Source organism: Fundulus heteroclitus, chromosome 22 (genome assembly GCF_011125445.2).
Source record: "Fundulus heteroclitus isolate FHET01 chromosome 22, MU-UCD_Fhet_4.1, whole genome shotgun sequence".
NCBI classification, from domain to species: domain Eukaryota; kingdom Metazoa; phylum Chordata; class Actinopteri; order Cyprinodontiformes; family Fundulidae; genus Fundulus; species Fundulus heteroclitus.
In genome coordinates, this window is record NC_046382.1 from 37,974,028 (window position 1) to 37,996,868 (window position 22,841).

General features: G+C 38.5%; 1 protein-coding gene across 3 annotated transcripts in view; it reads left to right on the plus strand.

Moving 5' to 3' along the window:
• Window positions 1–22,841, plus strand: part of atrnl1a (attractin-like 1a) — a 410,176-nt gene that overhangs the window by 351,907 nt on the left and 35,428 nt on the right. For 2 of the 3 annotated variants that reach the window (XM_012872822.3, XM_021321643.2), the window contains one exon: window positions 10,319–10,414. In XM_012872822.3, coding sequence (XP_012728276.2) covers window positions 10,319–10,414 — 96 coding nt within the window. The remainder of the gene's footprint in view (window positions 1–10,318; window positions 10,415–22,841) is intronic. The other variant, XM_036126662.1, reaches the window with a different exon arrangement.

A 22,841-nucleotide genomic window follows, 5' to 3' on the forward strand; every position in this document is an offset into this window, starting at 1 on the left:
AAACAGGATATTTCAATCACTCTTGGGTTCTGGTCTTAGATGATTGGAAAGATTATTCTACTGTAAGTTCTTAAACTAAAGGCAGCTGGACTTCTTTTTGTGTTTCTTGAATTTCTTTTCCCTTTCATCCAAAAGGCTTCCTCAGTTCTAAACATAGGTTGAAACTATCGAGTTTATGAGTTGTACTCAGAGCAGTCATACTAGAAAGGCCGTTCAGGTCCCTAATATAAGGTCACATGACTCATTAGTCCTACCCTACATTCAGTTCATGGTTTTTGGTTGTTGTCACTGGACAATTCAGATGTCACCTAACATTTCCGATGTGTGACTTGTTTTGGTCACATTTTCCTAAGGTGTGAATGGTTGTAAAACCACCTGAGAAGATTAGAAGGACTGAGAAGGACTGCACTATAGGTCTTGGAAAGATGGAACCTGATTGCTTAATTTTCATGCTTGACGTAGATTGACCACAGAACCTTTCTTTGGGTGTTTTGTCCTTTGGGTCAACCAGTTTCTGCCTGAAATGTTAGATTTAAAATGTACCTGAATGGTATGCTTGGAAAACATTCTTAGGTTTTCTGACACTCCAGCCACACTGTCTTAGTGTTTCCCAGAATGCCTTACCATATCACCAGTGAGGGTATGCTCCCTTGATGTGCTTACCCGCTGCGTTGTGGGAACCTGTTTGGCCCAGTGCCGAGTTTCGGAGGGTTTATGTACAAGTAGGTGGTGAGATTCAAAAAGTAGGCACTAAAGAAGCCTTTTGGATGAGACGTGAAATGTCTTAAAGAAATAAGTCAAGCAGTCCAGTTGCGTTCTTTTGAAGCACTTAGACTTGTCGCAAGCAGGATGTCTGGGAATCTACACCAGTGAGATAGAAATGTTATTTTGTGCCATGTGCTGGATAAAAGCACTAAGACAAATCATAAAACAACATAAAGTAAAACAGAAAATGTGAAGCCTGAACCCAAGATGCTTGGCTGTGTACTTTGTGGAGATGGAAGGTGATGCCCAGTTAGACATTTTATTGCCAGAGAGGGGAGGATGTTTTAATCTCCTGGTACAAATTTGCCTATGGAGAGAAAAGAGTGAGTAAGTTTACTTGTGCAGTTTGTATTCACTGCCATTTGGTCGGTGCCATTTGTGCTGTTGGAAGAAGGGATAGGGTATTGGGAATGGGTGTGACTGAAAAACAACAGACACCAGATTCATCATCCAAGACTCCCGGAAATAAAATATGCTGGATTTTCTGCTTAAATAAATTATTATTTTTATCCCACAAGCTATATTGAAATAGTCTTTTGACACTTGACCCTTCACACTCGGCCAGCTTATAGTTTAATCTTTACAAATATATACTCATCCATAGTTCCTGCAATGTTGAATAGCAAAAAAAAGTAAGAAGGAAAACTACTTCTAGAAAATCTGAAAGCATCTATACATTTACCCACTTTGTGAGTAAAATCATTTTAGAAAATGCAAACCTAATGCACACATCAGTTGTGCCAACTGGTTTTATGCATGTGTTTACAATAATTTGATGCCGAGAGACACAGAAAGCATGCAGCTTCATTATTCCCCCATCTACCTACACACGAGTGTGTGTTTATTTCCCATAGTTGTGCCCTAGCTGAGCTGAAGTGGGGTTTAATTGCAGCTGTAGTAGCAGTGAGCCACTTGTGGTGTTTTTAAGCTCGTCATTTGCACAGGAGTGCCTCTGAAATCAGCAAACAGCACATTACACAGATATTTCCAATCCATCTAACAGGACTGGCAATTTGAGCTCACAGGTGCTGCTTTGGTTAAGCGGCGTTCTGTGAAACATAATTCGCCATGTGATTAACTTCATTGTTGTAGCTCCAGGCTGTTTATGTGTCTGTCTGTCTGTCCGGCTGACACGGGCGACGGGGTGGAGGGACGGCTGAATGCATATTTGGATGTCATGATTCCCCTTGAAGCTAGAAAAACAAGCACATTGAAGTGCGGGAACGAATGACATTCTCACTTTAAATGGTAACTTTGTGTCTTTTGGTGGGTTCAGTCCGAACTTCTGGTACGTACTACGAATACTTAAAACAGAGCTGAAATGTGCGAATGCATGCTCCCGCTAGCCTCCTTCCCTCTTTCTCTTCCCAATATATATAGAGGCTAGTGCAGCAGTGCTTGTTTACAGCACTGCAGAGTTAATTAGGCGTTTTATGGCTGATTTACAGCCTGACGGGCAGACAGAGAAGATGGTGACTGTCTTGTCCTTGTTGACCACTCAAGGACTCATCAAAAGGGAGTTTACAACACCCAGCCTATTCAAGAGCACAAACACATGCAAGTGGTCTTTTTAAGCCAGATGAGAATGAGCGTTTATTTTTGCTTAACTAAGGGGGAAGTGCTGGCTTTAGGTGGATTAGAGCAAGGAAAGCACCTCATTGTAAGAAACAAACTGTTACGAATGATTTCTTGCAGTGTCTGGCACATTCATTCCCAACTGAGGCAATGACTAAAAAGCAAACGACCCATAGCAGCGTCACCTTCCTAATATAATGGCCTAAGTCATTTTTGCCAAAAAATATCTTCTTGCCTAAATCCTCTCCTCAGGATGCTGGCCACCTTTTGTAAAACTGTCTAAATCCTCAGTTAAGGAGATCATGAAAATCCACACCTGTTGCATAATGGCCTATTTCAGGATTGTGTCTTAGGCCGTATTATTTTGTATGTTTTTTTTTTCTTTACATGGGCCATTATTTTAGGAAGGTGACAATATTTAAAAGGGTGGTAGAGCTAGGCGTGGTTGGTCCACAGGCTCAAGGGCCGTTGTGGGGGTGATGCTGGCCACGGGTGTGCCCGCTCTGCTGGGCCGGACGGGTGGACAGCCATTGTTAAGCATGCTGAAATATTTGTGATGCTGTGGGCCTGCTTCTTTTTGAAAGACCCTTGGAACATTTTAGATAAACGTATGGTGGCCTCTACAAGAATATTACAAAATATGCGGTCTAACAGTGAGATGGTGAACCACAACACAGATACACAGAACTGGTTCGCTAGATACAAAATCAGCCCTTTTCTATGGTCATTCCATACCTGAACCTAAATCCTATTGGCAGCTTATTTGGTGAGCTCAAGAGAAGAAAGAAGGTAGGAAGTGAAATTAACCTAGAAATCGTTGAAACTTGGTTTGATAACAGATTATCATTTAAAGGATATATAAGTAATACTTACATCTTGTGGCTCAATTTGGTACAACAGTTTGCCAATCACACTCTAATATGCCGTTTTTAAGCAGTCTGTTGTTGCACTGAATTTTTGCTTCCACAGGACAGGTCTATTATGCAGCTTTCTGTTCTCTTTCTGGTCTGTTTCTCTTACTAGCAACCTGCTGCTCTTTTGCCTAAATATACCAAATGCTGCACTCTGTGTTGGGAACCCTGGGAACTCTAATATGATTGGCTCAGGAAGTAAACATGGGCTACACTCAGAACCAAAGTCGTTCCGCAACGTACCTCTAGGTTTGAATGGAGAAAAACTTGACTGAGACATTGTTGATGGAGAGGACCGATTGTTTAAAGGGAATGTTACTTTCATCCCAGGTGACAAATGAGAATGATTTAGGTTGATTTTACAATAAATATCTTACTTATAGTTCCTTTAACCTAAATAAATTCATATTTTTGATGTTGGATATGAACAAGATTAATGAGGATATGACATTAAAAATATATGATTCTGAAATTGAATCAGGGACTGATAAAGTTTTTAGGGATTGTTATCGATTGCAAACTAACATTGGAACAACATATCAAATATATAAAATAAAAATCGTAAAGTTTGTGACATTGTCGTAAAATGAAAAACAATTCTGTGTCAGTCTAGAAATATCTTAAATTGTAAGGCTTATAATTCCCTGTATATCATATTGTATGGAAGCTTGGTGCTCCACATGCAAAACAATAATCAATGATTTAGTTCTTTAACAAAAACAAGAAATACGTCTGATTAAGAAGTCTGGTTACAATGAACATATTAATCTACTGTTTATGAAATCCAGTCATGAAATTTCTTAATTTGGTGTATTGTAAACAATGTCTGGAGCACAATTAAACATACTCCCTGCCGGTGTGCCAAGGTGTTTTACATTGTATGGACCTAAATATGATTTGCAACATATCTGTAAATTTTACTAAAAGAATAGCTAGAAAAGAAATGAAAAATAAGTGTACTTATGTTGTAAAAGTTAAAATATAAAATGATGCAAGTATGGATTTAAGAACATGTATTTTATTATAGGTTTTCAAAGAAAATCATGGGGGGGATAATATTTGAGGTGTTAATGAACAAAGTGTTAATACTTATGTTATGCTATATTTCTTTTCTTTATACCCTTTGCTTATTGATTCCTATATTGAAGCAGTTATGGCATTTTTCTTTTTTCTTTCCTGTACTGTGAACATGATGATGGGTAGTTTATTTCGATGTGTAAGACAGGCACAACTATGACCATTGGGCCTCTGTCTGTATCCTTTCAGTCATCATACTGTTGAGATTATCTGCAGGTTTGTCTGTATTTTTGACAACAACTTATTTTGCGACTGACTGACTGAATAAATGAAAAAAAAAAGGCATTCAAGGCATAATATAGTATCCAGGACTGTTCAGGATCTGGAGAGAGATCGTACAGGGAGAGATCCCTCTCTGTGTTTTCCAACCTTGTGAACTGTTATTTTTTTTTAAACAATTACATTGTACAAACTTTGAAGATTGGATTTTTTTTTTTTTTTAAGTTTTTTGTTGTTTTGTGTTATATCATGCTTCTGCAACACAGAAAAGGCTTTTCTTGTCTGTTTTTTGTATGTGGGCTGCACTGCAAACAACTCAACCTAAGGTAAACAATCCGGAGATTGTTCTAAGATTTTAAACCTTTAGGTGAGGTGAAGTTGGGTCAAGTGAACCTTGTATTCCACACTCTTTTCTCTTCAGTGTTATTTACTTTATTGATCACTTTATTTTCCAGTGGAAAATGTTTAGGGTAAAAAAATAAAGAAATCAGGATCTAAAAGAAACACCATTTCCAATCAAGCTGAACTGCTTTTATTGACTGTGCTAAGGCCGTTCAGAAATCTCTCTGGTCATTTGCAGAGTGGATTAACACCGTCCCTCTCCGTTTGGTTGAAGTGAACGGTCAGTCAGCTGTCTAATGACGGCTGAAGTAATGGAAGCTGCTGAACAGCATGCTCAGAGATGCCTATCCGTATTTATGTTTGGATAGGCGATGCCTATGCACTGCAAAAACAAAACTAAAAATAAGTAATATTTTCTTAAAATGAGTGTATCGGCCTTTGATTTAAGCAGGTAAATAAGATGATCTGCCAATGGAATAAGACATTTGCACCTAAAATAGGAACAACTCATCTCCATCCTCTTATTTCAAGGGCAGAATGACTAATTATCTTATTTTAGGGGTCAAAATACTCATTCCATTGGCAGATAATATTATTTACCTGCTCAAATCTAGGACAAAAACACACATTTTAAGAACACTTTTACTTATTTTTAGATCCGTTTTTGCAGTGTGGATCCAGTTCCAGTTCTTTTTTTTGTCAATGCTTCTTGCCGTGCACCATTCAGAAAAGGCCTAGAAATGTGAAAACGATCAAGGCATTCTAAATAATCTGGGAGTAAAAAAAAAGTGACAAGATGCGAAATCATTTCTGTTTATGGGCAACCACCGTATAGCTGAACACACACTTTAAAATGCTGCTAACCGTCATGTTTACCACTCCTCTGAAACGGTTTAGAGAGGACGCGTTCCCTCAGACTGCATCCCGCCCCCACGCCTTCTCACTGCTTACTGATCCCAGCTGACACCAGCAGGAGGCTAACAGCGATGCTGCCGAGCACAGGCTGTCATCAGAGCAGCGTTGGCGAAGCGCTGACAGCTAACAAGAGAAGACATCACATTAGCCGGGCGCGGCGGCACGCTAACAGAGCGGGCCTGCTGCCTCTGGAGCGGCTGACTGTTCCGCTTTAGCTACAGGTGTAGTATTCATTCATGCTTAAAGAGCCTGACACCGGCAGGCGAGCAGCCGGCGGCTCGCTCCCACAACACCTGACAGCTAGTTAATGTCAGCGTGTAGCCCTTTTTTTTTTTTTTTTTTTTTTTTTCCCTCAGAAACTGGAGAGGACACCGAGGTACGAGAGGCGCTCCTGTTTAGGGAGAGGTAACAGAGTGTGGAAGGTGTTGACATTTAGAAGTGGCTTATTTCCCCTTTCTTGTTATGAGCCTTTTGACGGCTTTATTTCCTTAACGCTCTGTTCCTCTCCATTCTCCACCGTTTTTCTTTAAATCACGAATGTTAACTTCCTGTAGGACAGCGGTTCCACCAACTTTATGTCCAAAGGTCCAAATCTATGTTTTTAAATAAGAACATAGATCCAGAAGAACTATTGGTTCACAAATATCTTTTAATAAATGTGTTTAAAACCTAGAAGCAAAGGAAATTTCCATTTATGCCTATACGTGTTTTTTTTGTTGTTGTTGTTGTTGTTGTTTTTTTTGTGACCTTAAGCCATTCTAGATATTGACAGGGAACCTTAATTATCAATTGAATTTTGCTAAATATTTTAATCTAATCTTGATAAACTTCCTTGAAAGTGGTCAGGGCCTCCCTAAATAAAGTGCCCTTATGTACACCTAAAAATAAACACTGTAACCCTAAAATAATGCAGGTGAAACCCTTAGATCCACAGCGACAGATGTAATGTTAAGCAACCTAGGATAAAAAAAATGGCACGACTGCCTTCAGTGAACTCCCTAAACCCCAGGAAAGTTTTTCAAAAATATTTGTATCACAAATTCCATTAGATTTTCCATATTGTCAAAGTTTTACAAAGTAAACACATTCTCAAACCTAATAAAGGAATCTAAGAATCAGATTAGTTGATAATAATTAAAGTAATTAAAAATACATACATTTAGTGGTGTTAAGTTGTTTTTGCAAAGCTCTTTACAGACAACCTGTCAATTATATCGATGTATTCTGTGGAAAAAAAAAAAAAACATACCACAAATAGTATTTTTTTATATACAGATACTCAGAAGAGGAAACACGTGTACAGAAAGTCTTCATTAAACCAGCATCTCGCTCTGCTGAGGATCTTTGCATGGTGCCAAACTATGTTGAGATTCTTGGCTAAGTTTCGCTTGATTCTTCTTCGTTTTGATGAAACTCTTTAATGGTTTAGCAGATTTTTTTTTTTGTTTGTTTCAAATAATCGTGCACACCCTTTAGAGGAAGAGAACCTGCAGTTATGGAACATTAGTAGTGTTAAAAATCACGGTTCACCTCGCAGCTTCCAAACAACCGTACTGAGCAGGGAACACTTCTGTTACCATGCACCTCACATCTGGAATAGGCTGCTACTAACTGACTTTATTGATTCCACTGTCACAGTTTCAGTTTTCCATACCTAATCTTATTGATTTAAAGCGTCCTTGTCGGGATTTTGGTCACTATCCCTTGTCGGGGAATGTGTTGTAATCTGTTGTATTGAATGGGTTTCAGTTCCATTGGAAATGAGGGTTCTCCCTTCATAATATTAAAAAAATAAAAAAAAATAAAAAAGTGAGTGAAATCCATGCTTTACAAGTCCTTATTAAATTCGGTGAGAAATAAAAGGGCTCTGAAATAAAGGTGTGGACTGGGTCTGGATTTGGTTCAGATCTGAACTGGAGTCAGGAGCTGGAGAATTGCTGTAATAGTGATTTGTTTTTTCATACTGAGGCTCCTCTCTGTGTGATCTTTGATATTTGCTTTATACGTTGGAACAGCGAAGAGATGTCGCAAAGGTCACGGTCCTCCTGCATGTCCTCTCCTAAAACATTGTTTGATGCCATCGGTTAAATAAAGCATTTCGAGCTTTAACCAAACAGGGTGCGCTGTTTAAGCTGCCTTCCATGTGGTGGTTCTGTGAGATGAAAATGTGAGAGTAATATGGACGCAGAATATTTTCCCCGCAAAAACAAACAGAGCTGTGAAGATCACTGCGCTCTGTATAATTGACCAGGAATTTTGCATGCGTGTGTGTATGAAACGGGTGGCTATCCCCCAAGCTATCCGTAGAAAGAAAACCCCATTAACATGTTTTTGGTGAAGTGGAAACAACCTGGGAAATAGGACCTATGATGAGGAGTTTAATGAGTGAATTTTTCTACATGGGAATCTGGAGAGTTTTACGGATCCATTTCCTTTCTCTCTTTGTTGTTTGACAGCCTGCTTTCTACATTTTGTGTGACATTAAGGCACATGATCTGTTTGTATTTCTGGGTTTAGACTCATGTTGCTAAAGGCCTCGCCATCTGCCTATGTTCACCCAACATTTCACTATCAATTAAGTTGTCCCTGTTTTTTTTTTTTTTTTTTTTTTCAGACGCGTATCTCACCAGCATCTGTTCCCTTCTCCTCTTTTACCTTCCTCCCATTTTTACCTTTCTCCCATTATTCTCGCTTCCTTTTCTCTTTTCCTTAATCTTTTTTCTTTTTAATGCTATTTCTAAAGTCTCCTTGTTTAATCGGCATTTCCAGTCCCTCGCAAAGCCTTTAAATGTTTTCAAACGCAATGTATTTTATTGGGAATGTTATGCTGAGGTAGGTGTATGATGTCAAGTGGAAGAAAAATGGCACGTAGTTTTCAAACTTGTTCTACAAAAAAAAAAAAAAACTGTCTGCAAATTGTTGCTTATATGTGTAGACATTTTGTTTTACTCTGATACCTCAAAATTAAATCCAGCCAACCAGCTTCATCTTCAAAAGTCACTGAATTAGTGCACACAGTCCATGTGTGTGTGTCATATAATCTCAGCATAGAGACAGCTGCTCTGTAAAGGCTTCACTGGGTTGTTAGAGAACTTTAGTGATTGAATACCCCCCCCCTCCCCCCCCATCCACCCACCTATCTGCTCTATGAAACAATGACAGCTGGTCAGAGTTGATATTCATTTGGTAAAATTACCCTGTCAAAGTCCGGACCTGAATTCAAATAAAATCCTTTAACAACACTGAGCTTGGTTTATTTTGAGATAAAGAATTGTTAACACAGACTGAATCAGTCTCTTAACACACCACACATGTCAGGAATAACTCTTAAGATTATCAAAATAGACACACAGATAGTCGGCGCCTGTTGGAAGGGGAAGATCAGGGCCAAAATCGGGCTAATTATCCTGCTGTGTGAACCAGCCTTTAACTTACAAAGCTACTCCAGAAAACAGCAAGCCCAAAGTCGCTTCTAATAAGTGCACACACTGTTTACAGTGAGTTTTACATCCCACAAGAAGGGTGTAAGTCAGGTTAGGACTGTCATTTTTCTTTCATATTTAAAAGCTTTCCCATTGAGCAACACAGCCAATAAAAACCATGGCCTTCTTAAAAGATGCAGCATTTTTCCTGCTTCAATAATAGTCTAGTCTTCTGACAACCTCCGGTAAGTTTGGGAGTTAATTTTGTGTATATCTTAGATCCAGAAAGGTCCGACTACTTTTACTGCCAGTACCCCATCTCCAGACTGCCAGACACTCTAGGCTAAAGTGGACTGTTTCCCCTTTACTGATCCAGCCACTGGCCCATTCATCTGGGCCACCTAGAGTCACTCCCATCTCATCAGTCCATAAAACCTTTGAAGGATCTTTCTGTACGTAGACATTTCTTGGCCCAGTCTTGACATTTCAACCTGAGCAAGTTTTGTCCAGTGCTGGTCGGGTCTAAGCCTTCCTTACCTTCAGGTCTCTGAGCACAGAACACCTGGTACTTCTGGAATATGACCGCATTGGAAGCTTCAAATCTGAATCTTTGCAAATTTGTGGCACTAAAGTTTTCCTGTTTCTCAACGCTTTTTCTTGCAAACCTTTTGACTTTCTACTACAAAATCTTTGATGGACTGTCCCAATATCTTGGCAATTTTAAGAATGCTGCATGCCTCTGAAAAACTTTTGACAATTTTTAACGTTTCAGAGTCAGTTAAATCTCCATTTTGACCCATTTCATTTCATTGCACGATGGATAGAAGCTGCCACTTTGATGTATGCTGTTGATGTACGTTAGGCCATGTCTCCTGCATATCACCAGATCACCAGATATGCCAATTTCTTCTATTTTTCTTTAGTTTAATTTCTGCCAGTTAAAAACTTTATACCAAACAACAATTGCAAAAGCAATCCGAATATTAAAATGACTCAGTTATTGCTATCATTATTTTTTACTGTCAGACAGATTTAGAAGGAAAAAAACTCTCCCATTGAAATTCTTTCCCTTTTCTCTGTTTTTCTGTTTAGCAGCTGATTAGAGAACGGCAGCAGATGGCCAGTCGTCCCTTCGCTTCGGTTGCTGTGGCGCTGGAGGTGGGCGGTGACCAGGAGGAGCTGCAACAGGTCAGAACGAAGCTGCAAACACTGGCGCTCTCACACAAGTAAACACAAACAAACAAAGCACACGGGCTCCATTCAGTTGCAGATTTCATATGAATTCTCTTTCATTAAAAAAAAACGTTGTATACATTATATATAGAGGAAGAGCAGTTTTTGTTGAGAAAGATAAGGCTCCAATATATTTTTTCCTGCAATAACAGCATTTTCAAACTTGTTTTTATAAAGCTGGCATAAATTCCCATGTACTAAATAATAAAAGCGCGAGATGCAAGGATATGAATCATTTGGACATCTTTGTTTTTCTGTAGTATTTTAAATAAGCAAAAACAACAACCAAGGAAATAACCTTTAGATTCCCATAATGTTCTGTAAAATGTGTTTAAAAGTGCAGTGTTTGGTAAAGTTTAAATTAGGACACCCCCACATATATTCCAATTTCAATTTGGTAAAATTACACACAGCCGTATCACATTAGATGCTCATGATTAGAACACTGATTCTCAGCTTTCTGAAGGAGTTTGGTCAAGTGAGTGTTAAGACCGCGGTGAGTTCAAAAGAGTTATCTACAGCAGGCTCTTGCTACTGTCAACATGAAAGTGCATGCCTGTGCAGTCAGAAAGAGATTTGCAGACATTGTGTTTTCATGGGAGGTGTGCAAAGAGGAAAGCTCTTTTAATAAAAAGAAAAACAAAACAAAAATTAAAGCCTGTCTAAAGGTTGCCAAAATGGCCACAGACAAAGAGCAGGACATCTGGCATAATGTCTTCTGGACAAATCAGGCTAAAATGTAATTATTCGGACACCAGAACAGATGGCTTTCCCAGGAGAAAAAAAAAGGATTTCCAACTGTGAAGCATCAGGTTTGAAGCGTCATGGTTAGGGGATGCTTTCCTGTAGCAGGACCTGGGCTGCTCACCATCGTAGAATACACCACAAATTCTACTGTGTATTAGTGGGTGTTTGAGAAAAATAGAAAGTGAAACAGGAGCCTTTCATATGACAATGAGTCAACGCATACCAGTAAATCCACCAAGGACTAGTTGAGACTTAAGAAATGGGAAGTCATGGGTACAGTGAACATCTGGATGTTGATCTTATTAGGATTTTGTGGGGTGACATGACAGGCTATACATGTCAGTAACCCCTGAACGCTTAAAATGATGAGTAAGCCAAACATTCTTCCTACTTATATCTGAGGAATAGTATAAAAGGCAATCTATTTATACATCTATATACTGTGAAAGCTTGAAACCAAATTTGAATACATTTTTTTGTGCACACATTCTTGGGTAGGTGGCTGCAGAAAGCATTTCAATAAAGTTATTTCACCTAATGTTGGTAGAGCTTTCTACTAGGCTAAGGGCATCCTAACTTTTCCCCTTTGTTAGAAAACCTATTTTTATTGACGTCTTTTAATGAGTAAAACAAGATCAGATTTTGGATTTTATCTATAATTAAAACACTTTGTTTAATCAGAGGTGATGGAAGCAAAAGATTAAGAATTAATATTTCAATATTTCTTATGAAAGAGTTGAATAGTTTAGTTTGACGTTTTAGTTGGTTCCCACATATCTATAGTTCGTCTATGTCAGAAAAGTTTACTGGAAATCTGCCGAGCAATCAGAAGATGGCAGATATAATCCGTCAAAAGATCTGCACTGTTGGACTTTGGCTACCTTGTGAAAAAAATACTTTTTTTTATCAAAATGTATTTTGATAAAAAAGCATAGTATAACAGGAAACCCAGAGGTAAGTTCACCACATAAGTATTTTCCTCATATGATCATACATGCAGTCATATAATTTAAGACATTTAAATAATTTGTTTTTTATTAATTTAATGACAGTTTGTTAAAAACTTGTCATGAATGTAGCTCTTTTGGAATAGTGGTCATCATTTCCTGAGCTTTATGGTGACATGTAGAGTATTTATTGTCCATCTTCTTTTTTCCCTGATTGTCGCTTGGTGTGTGAATATGTGCATGGTAAGGAATTTTCTCTCCATATAAGGCCTACTCAAAAAGAAATAGCAATACCATCCTGATTGCATGCAATCTTTTTGCAATACATGATACTCCCTATTCTTTAGCCAGGAGCAGGCATAAATGGGAGAAATAGTTCTGGATTCTACACATTAATTTAGCAGATAAAAAGCAATGTAATTAATTCATGGAAAAACTGTTAACTGTTATCATTTAACGTGTCCTGTCTGGCAGTGTAGTATTAAGAATTATTTCTTGAGGCCAAAGAGAACCCAACAGATTTACTTTCACAAGTGGATCATTGCTCCTTTCGCCACAGTGCTCCGCTTGATTTATATGTGCAAGAAGCTTTAGTAGATTTTATTCTGGGACTATTTCATGTTCAATGGACACAAAAACAGAGAGGTAAAAGAGAAAGAAAAGGAAGTGAAAGAGATGAGGTAAAACGTTACAAGGGAGAAAAGGTTAAAAGGGAGAAACAAGAATAGAGGAAAAAGAAAATATAAGATAAAATCCTTGGAGTCTGCTTCTACACCTGCAGAAAGAGATATAAAAAGAACAGCGAAAACCAACAAAAAAAGTATCACAGGTACAGACAACCAACGCCTTGATAGAATCACCGAAAAATATGCAGTATTGTTTAATACAAGATGTATTTAGTGACAGCCAAAGCTAATGATAGGGTTTATCTGCATATAAGTGAATCTGTAAGCCCCTGGATCCAAACACGTATAGGTGTTTGTGAGAGCGTGCTTATATATTTAAAGTTTATAAGAAAAATGCTCAGTAGTGGTTGTGAGGAGTCAAAGATCTGCCCCCAGGGCACTGAGGCTGACACCATTCTGTAATGATATGGATGAGTGGAATGTGTGCTAGAGCAGTAAAACCCTCTGTACAAAGCATGTTTCTCTCCAGGGAGACAAATAACAACCCTTTGACATTGAATAATAGTCATATGACATCCTCTAGTACTAATTAGTCACAGAGTTCATGACAGTAAAACCTGCAACGCACAAAGAATTTTCTGTCACGTGTCCAGTGATTCCTGAGAATTCAAAGCTCCTTTTATCCATAGGGTCAAAATTTGAAATGTAGATTTAATATTTGGGTCATTGTGACTGGTGAGGATTCAGACATGATTTTCTTTCTGGGTACGGGAAACTGCTGTTATTAGGTTGAGATGAAGGATTTCCAGGCCTTTTTAAATTAAGAAGCAATACCATTTTGCTTGATGTGAGAGCAAAGTTGGCTGCAAGTGAAATCTGTGGCTTCTACGGTGTCATTGTAGCATGTCTAAGTGAACTACTTTGCGTCAAGCTAATGTTCTGTAACATGTTGCTGTTTAGTTGCCAGGTGAGCACCAATAAATGACCTCATTATACAGCACATGCCGAGCAGCCAAATGTGCCAAACTCATTTAAATGACCTTGGCTGGAGGAAATTAACTTTGATCAATTAATAGTACTAAAAGCTGTGATGTATTAGGGGAGGTGAACTCTGACCTCCCAAAAACCACACAGCCAAAGTGGAATTTAGTGACGGATACTGAAAGATCTGTAAAGGCTGCAAAGAGGCTAAATGTTCAAAATGAGAGCCAGGAGAGCAATCAAACTCCTGTGAAACAATAACAGATATGTTCACAAGCTCTTCTTTTAGTTAAAACACTCTGAAGAGACATGTCCAAGACAAGCCGTGAGTCTTTCATGGTCTAGTCAATGTCAGGTCTATGAGACGCAGGTTCAAGTCAAGGTTTAGGTTTTGAAGTCCAAGTGAGTATCATTTTAGTCCTGGGTCTAATTTAAAAGACAATGGGATTTTTTTTTATATATAAAAAAACATAAACCTAAGTTCTATTCTTAAGAAGAAGTTTGTATATAAGTATATTTACAAGCACTGTAAACCCCTATACTCATATTTTCCACTGTTCTACCATTTCTACCATAGGGTTTGCTGGGTTTTCTTCTCCTTACTCTTAGTAGAATGATTTGCAAGATTATTAAGAAATCTTTTTTTTTTTAATTTATATTTCAAATATTTTTTAAGTCTAAGCATTAAACATGATCCAAGGACATATTATAAATACAAAACAAATTGCGAAGCACGTTAGGAGCAATAGGCAATGTCATATTTCTGCATGGACAGAACATATGAGTTTCTATTTTGAAAGTCTAAAAGGACTTTTGTTTGTAATAAAGCCAGCTAATAGCAAGACAATCAAATGCGCGAGGTGCATCTATTTCAACCTCGTGTCATTGTTTACAGAGTCCAGTTTGAGACATGCCTGAGGGATCATTGTTACAAGCAATTAATAGCTCCATGAATATTCCAGGCTCATGAATCAAATTCAGCTGGTAAGTATGTGGCTTTCAAACCACCTCAACATTCTCCCTGATTACAAATACAGAATAGACTCAAGACCCAGACCTCGGATCTAAGCAACCTGTCAAATCTAAGTCAAGTCTGACGTTTGTTTTTGTGTGGCTCTATCTATGAAACTATCAGATACACATTCAATAATTTATCAATAATATCTTATTACAGTCTGTTAGTATGTGACTAATATTTGACAATAAGCGGTTAGTATGATCAAAGAACTTTTGCAGAAAAATGCCAGTGTCCTTTGCTTTTGGGTTCTAAGGTGTTTGCACGGCATAAAGGTAACACAAGTTATCAGTCTGTCAAGATAAAAAAAAAATTAAATGTTTGTTTTGATCAGATCTCTCCCAGCCCAGTTGAGTTCGCTCCCCATGTCTGTTTTCCTTCCCTTAGCTCAGCCTCAGCCTGGTTTCCATTTCAGCTTGGAAGGTGAGAGACAATGGGCCAGCTCTCTTCACACTGAGGTTAATTACGCAACATCTGGTTCATAGGCAGCCATGCAGCATAGCATAATTGTGTAATTAATGAGCGAAAGGGAACATTTCCATCCTGCCCTCTTATTTTGTGTTGTCCTGTTTGTGCTGCTGCAGTGTCTCGTTAAACAAATGGAGTCATCATCGCTTCACTTCATGCCGTGTTTAGACACTGAACAAGAGCACTTTAAGGAGAGTAACAAAACGAGGTTTAACGCGTGGCCGAATAATATATTTGATTAGGTTTTTATCTTTTACTTATCATTCTGTTTGCACAAGCAGCTCTGCTGTTCGGTGTTGATCAAAACGTCGAAGTGGTCATCAGTCATTCGCTAAAACATAAACAGTAATCTAGTTTGCCATCCAAACAAAGTAAATCAGATAGAAGTGATTTAATTTAGAACATATTGCCCCTGTATCAAACTGGGCACATCCTCATTCCTGCAGAGCAGGGAGGAAGGGAGGGGAGCCTTACTTAGTCTCATCATTAGAATTTGGTGATGAGTTACTGCAGATTTTATTACAGCCAGGCATTCATTAACTATCTATATTTAATAAATTATAAGAATATATTTGTGATACTTCAAGTGTAATGGCTGAGAACCACCAGTAGGGGAGGGACTGCAAAAGTCAAAACATGACAGTTAGCCTTGCCTTGCAGCAGTTTTCATACCCATTGACCGTTTTAACATTTTGTTAGCAAACAACTGCAACCTTCACTGTCATTTACTGGGATTTTGTATGATCAACCAATTCAAAATAGTGTAAGTGAAAGATGGTTTTCACATTTACAAAACCAAATTGGGAACATATGGGGAATTCAGCTCCGTTGAGTCAATACTTTATAAAACCGTCTGCCTCGTGCTCTTTTTGGTAGGTGAACCTCACCACTAGTATCATGTGCAGGATGGTCCTGTTCTTAGCTCTATCGATCTTCCCATCAACTGTGACCAGGTTCTCTTTCCCTGCTTGGAAAAAACAAAACAAATCAACATCTTTACTGTGGAGCTGTCATTTTTCATTCATTCGTAGCTTTTTGCACAACACCAACAGATTAAATTATTTTTGGTTTCGTCTGAGCAGAGCACCTACTTCCTCCTGGCTGTTGTGTCCCCTGCGTGGCAAAAACCGCAAAATGTGACTAAATAGTTTTCCATCAAAAATGTTTTTTTGTTTTTGCATCTCTATATGTTTCTTTTCAAGTTTTGTTATGAACAAAGCATGAAAAATTGAAATTTTAGAAAAAACTGTACATGTGGAATTGCCTGTGTTTCACTGTTTTCTGACTCATGATTTTCATTGTCTTTACTGTATTTCCCGTGATGTTTGACTAACAAGTGGGAGACAGAGACCACCGCATTAGACTTCCTCTTAACCTTTTAGCTTAATCTGCAGCGTATGGCTATGAAACTAGCCCGACTTTCTAAGCCCTTTCTATAGAAGAACACTATTCTCAGATTTATCTCGCTTTAAGTAAACTCAAGTAGATCCAAAATGCACTAGGACACATCAAGGGTGTACTTTGCTTTTCGACAAGTTGTTTTTTAAGACATCTTTTCTGTCCTCTGATGTGCAGAAAAAAGTGAGCCTTGGATGAAGAGGTTTCTATTATTTCAAATATCCACCTGCTGAGATGTCTGGGCTCTGCTAATCATCTTTAATGATACAGCTCCAGCTGGTACGGTCCTTTAAAGACTAACAAAATTACATTATTTAAGTTGTTGTCAAAGAACTCTCCTCAAAGTGATGTGTTTCAGATTGAGTCCACTGCATGCCACTACTCTTGCATGTCCATCTAAAATGCTTGATATATCTCATTCTGGTTCAAAGCAATATCTCACCACACAGGAGAAGACCACAAGACAGTTTTAAAATGTCTCACTCTGCTTAGCTTTTTGCAACAATTGCATTGCTTTCTTTTTTTAAGACTTGGGAAAGGCCACTAGCGAGTGTTTTATTGTGTGGTATTAGTCAATGATCCACACTATAACCGCCAAGCTAAGAATATATTAATTCCAAATAGTCAAAATTACCATATACCAAACCCATTTTTCTTTTGTCACAGTACTTTCAAATATTCTTTTAGCTAAAAATGTTTGAATATTTGCTGTTTCTGTAAACATTGTCTAAATTAATGCAACTTATGGGACACTTTAAGAGACTGGGAAAAGAAAAGAAACAGTATAGGACTTTATAGAGCTCAACGTCAGTTTACAGTTGCTAAATAGTTTAACCCATGAAACAGTACCAAAGTGAAACAGGTACTGGTTCACTATCACTCCTCTTTATTACTTTATGAATGCCACACTGTTTGAAAGTTGCAGAATATTCTGCATATGGAAATCAGATTATAATGTGTAGAAGGCCGCTCCAAATAAACATTTTAGAGAGAAAAATGTACTTACCCATACAGCGTCCCATTTGCCCACATTCACTCAAAGATACATAGATTGGTAGACAACTTTGGACTAAAAGCCTTACCCAATGGCACATTGACATGGAGCGTAGGGAGGAAGCTGGACTTTTCTGATTTCAGAACAACTATTCTTCCCATTGAGCAATCGTCTTCATATCATTTCTTTGTCAGTGGTCAGTCCTCTGCCTTCGGATGGATAGTGTTCACCCTGTCAATCTAATGCAGGAACGAGTGTCTCAGGTGGAAGGAACAAAACTGTCCTCAATCCATCTTGAGTGCAATCACTCCTGCATTTAGTTCTGTCTGGATGTGGCCGCATCAGTCAGGATCCCTGTTAATGTCTAGTGTGAATGGGGATGTGTGATTTAGACATTTTTACCCAGAGAGGAGACTCTTGCCTGTCACATACTATTCTGTTGAAACAAGTAGTGTATGGCTCTTTGGACTTTGATTCGTGTTTTTCTTTTAAAAGTCCAAATAGATCAATAAATTACTGGGCTGATTTAAAGGCATTCTTATAAGTGTGCCCTCTTCAGTGTGCACTAAAAATGTTTTTTTTTTTTTTTTTCTAAATATTTAAGCAATGCAAATAGGAACTTGCTGCAAAACCTCTGTCCACCTCCTAATTTCTTGAATACAGTTAGATATCACCACATAACATGGAACAAGGTTTCGTCTAACAGCTAAATGCCGCCTTCTCCGATCCCCAGCCCGATCAAAGCTTCTCAGCATGTCTCGGATCTGAGGCAGAGTCATCAGCATAAATTGATGTTTCTGCTGCCTCCATAAAGAACCAGCATTACGTCGTAAAGCTGATGAGCCCGCAGCAACCAGCATCTGCATGCTTCCGCCCGCGAAAACTAGTTCCCACCTTTGGAGCTGATTAACGACACTCTCCTGTTTTCATAATGCTATTTAAAGCAAAGAATGAATCAATTTCATATCTAGTGTTTTAATGTGCCGTATTTATTCTTCAATTGCGGGGATTTAATATGCCTCGGGAAGGAGGGTTGGTGGGTGGAGAGGAATGGGTGTAGGGTAGGGAAATGAAGGGGAAAGGAGCAAATAAAGAATATTTATGGCTTCTGGGAGTAATGTATATTTTGTAGGAAAAACATAGCTGAATCCTGAATGCATGTAGAAGCCGCCTCGGAGCTTTTCAAACAGCACGAAAAGGTTATTTCAGAAAAAATGAGGTCAAAACAAACATGTGCCTAGTCCTTTACACATAGTGCTGTTATTGCCTCAATAACTCACAAAACGTGGCTAGAACAAACCCATTCTTAATGTTCTGTCGGTACATTTTTTTATTTAAAAAAAGAACATTTTAAATCCTCAGACCAATCAGAGAAACATTTAGAACATTTAATTTCGCCCTCTGTTCAAGAGGCACATGCGGCAGCCAGCGCTCAGCATAACTCAGATGGGTTTTTCCCACTGTTATCCTCCACTCTTCAGGGTTTTTTTTTCTTTCTTTCTTTCCGACTCAGCTACCTCTCAGTTTCTTTGTGAATTGCTCTTATTTTGTCTTTCTTGTGGCAGGAGATTGGGGGTAAACAAACACGACTGCACACAAGCAATTTTCTCTTTGCCCCTCTGCGGTTCTCGGCGAACACAGGGCGAGGACAAAGATGGCGAGCGCTCGCAGACAAAGAAGTTATATCGGTGGAAAATTATGGTTGAACATTGCTGACCGAGCGCAGATAAAACAGCTCAATAACCAGTTTCCCCCCCTCAGACACCTGCTGCGCTCCTTCAGGAACTCTGACTTGTTGTCGAGGAGGATAGAATGAATTGCTTCAAAGCATGTCACTTCTTTTAAAGAGATGGCAAATCAATAAAATGCAGAATAGTTCAATCAGTTTATTCAATAGTGAAGCTCATTTTAGGTTACTGCATTAATCTAGATGAGGGGCAGTTTGAGCAATCTGACCTAAACTGCATTCTGCACCTCATTACATGATCCAATTGAGTTTATCTTAAAAACAGGTAAAAAAAAACTACTGCCACTGGCAAACAATATTCACATGACATATTTTGTCAACGATAAACAGACTGAGCGAAAACAGCAGCCAGCATGTTCTGAGTTTATGTGACTTTAGGCAATTGTACGTATTAGCCGGATACTTAAAAACGATTAATACCAAATTGCATTGAATACACATCTAAAGTAGTAGGACTGATTGTTAGGAGTATTAAAACAACTCTGTTTTCTCACCTCTTTCTGTATTTCGAGTGTGAAAAGCTAATGTTTGCTAGCTCATTGTCCAGCTGCCTGAGTAGTGGGTGGTTTATTTGATAGTTAGCCACACTCGTTCGTCTTGTTATAATGTTTATATAATTGTTTAAGGTAAATGTTATAAAAACTGATGACGTGTTTTAATTAAAATAAAGGTTGTTTCTTTCTCTCTTGGACAAATATCATAAAAAGAGTACAAGAAAATAATACTAACTCCAGTTATTAATAATTACTGGGCAAAGGAGAGCCCCTGTGCCTGATGGGACATGTGCAGCTGGACACACGGTGGGAGGAGGATTGTGTCTGTCCATTTTGTCAGTGGAGGATGTTGACAGTAGGAACATATAGGGTAATCATGGCTCATATTTTTCACTCTGTTAAATAGTCTCTACACCCTATTACATTTATTAAACAATTGCGTCACAGTATTTGCTGCAGAACTGCTAAACAAGGCCATTGGACTTCTGTCTTACCAACTTCACAAGTCCGCCATTTTCCTTGTTCTCTACAATTTTGTAGTTCAAGCCCAAGGATGCTGAAGCTACAAGTGGTTAAGTCATAAAGTTTGGTTGTTGGGGATATGAACACAATAATACACACACAATAAAATGTTTCTGTGCTGCTAGATAATTGTATTTGTGCAATCAAAGTACAAGGATGGCAGAGCGAGGTGGAGTGGAACACGGGTGGGGTGTGAAGCACCTAATCTGCATTTAAAGAGACGGTACCGAAACAAGCTCCTCTCTGACCTTAGAACAGGGGTAAACAAATGGGCCTGTGGGGCGACAATAATGAGGTATTCGGACCAAAGCAGTGCAGTTCCACTTGTATAGACCACAACTGAATGAGTCAAAATAGAAAATTAAGGACCTGAAATCATTTAAACCGACCAAAATTGCAGAGAGTAACTGTACTATGCAACCAACCAGATAAACCTTTGGTCTGATCTAACATTTAATATACAATGACAGCTGTACAATGTAACCTTGGTTTTTAGGATAACTACATTATTTCTGCATTTGGAACAAAAGAAAGTAAGGTTCTGTTCAGCATTATTCTGCAAGTCTTTAGTTCTGCGGATGCAACAAATACTTTTTATCTATTGCCTTTATCTTGGGGTGATGCTATTAGGATAACCTTGTGTTGACATTTACAAGGAGCTATTTCTCTGAACATGAGGTTCAGGATTATGGTCAGCCAAATCTTTGGGCTTTTCCAGGTCACCTGAAAACCAGCGAAAGGCCAGATTTGTTGCTTCACCTCTCTTGATGAAAAGAAACCAAAGTCAGGCAACCCGTGAACCCGTTGCTCTTTTATTTTCTCCTTCCACCTCCCCTGTGGTGAGGGAATTACCTTAAACAGCAGGAGGGGACAAATACCCTGCCAAGGAGGGGCACAAAAACAATAAATCAACAGTTACCATTTTATAATTGAGTCTTTGGTTGAAGTTTGATTTTGGAGACTTTTCTTTATTTTGTACTTTGTCCTGGGTCAATATTCCTAACAGACAGATCTTATGTGCAGGTTTTAAAAGAATAACTTGCTGGTTTTACAACATCTGTTTTATTGTATCTTGGAAAAAAAACTTGATGAAAGCCTTTGATTCTCTAGCTATATTCTCTTGAAAAGCACACTGCTTGGATAGGTGATGCCGTCACATGGGTACAGATGTTCAATATTCTTTACAGCTGCTTCGGGGTTATTAATATTGCTCTCAGTGCTGGCTTGGACTTTCTTGTGTAAAACGTCAAATGGATCCCAAGCATTTTACCTAGTCTTGTTTATTTTAAATAAGCTATAATTTATGAACGTTACATTGCTGTGGGTTATAACGTTTAGCATGTGTCAGATACACATTCAGTGGCTTTAACTATTATAACTGCTGATTTGAAATTAGACTCATATTCATATTTCAATATATACAATCTCTGTAAGTGATATTTTCTTGTAATCAAGTTGTACTTGGTGTGCTTGTCCCCTTCAAAACAGTTGGCTGACAAGAAAGCATTCCTACAGCATGATGCTGCCACCACCATGTTTCACCATAATGATGTAGCCACAAGACAGGGCCACATTAACACTATAAAAAGGAACAGGTAGTTCACAAAACATTGATCTTTTTTGCAATGGGGTTTATTTGACTATTTTTTTATTTATTTTTTATAGAATAAGTTATCATGTTGTAGTTGGTTCTGAAACAGTGAATTATCTTCCCCAGAGGTTTCCTATAGTTTGTCTGATATATTTTTTTGTAGTGGCCCTTCTGCTAACCTTAAACTATATCTGTCTCTCTGTCTGTATAGTCTTGTGTTGGCATTTTGTTTAACCTGCTCATGTTAAAAAAAATTATTATTTTAAAGTTTTACTGAGACAATCTGTCAGTACTTAGGAAAACAAATTATTCTATTGGCGTTTCAGGACAAGATGGCATGAGGTAATTACATCGCCAGTGAGCCAGCTTTTGCTCATCCCTTTTTTTCCCCTTTCTTACAGCAACATTTTTTTTTTCTTTTAATGTTTTCCCTCCCTTCTTATTAATCAATCTTCCTTTTTGTCTACCTTATCGCTTTCTCTATGTCTGACTCTCTCCATCATGTAGCTTAGTGCCAGTTTCAGGTTCAGCTGACTAAGCAGGAGCACCCATTAAGTCCTGAACACTGAGCCAGGGAACACAAGGTTTTTCTGTGTGTGTGTGTGTGTGTGTGTGTGTGTGTGTGTGTGTGTGTGTGTGTGTGTGTGTGTGTGTGTGTGTGTGTGTGTGTGTGTGTGTGTGTGTGTGTGTGTGTGTGTGTGCGTGAGGGTGAGGCCGTACCAGAAGTAGCTCTAATTTCTCAGATTTGAGTAAAACATACTGTATGTGTGGAGTGAAAACAGAACCAGGATGCAAGCTGGTCGGTAAGCATGTTCGGTAACAAGCAAGGGATGTTTAGATGTGTAAGCTACA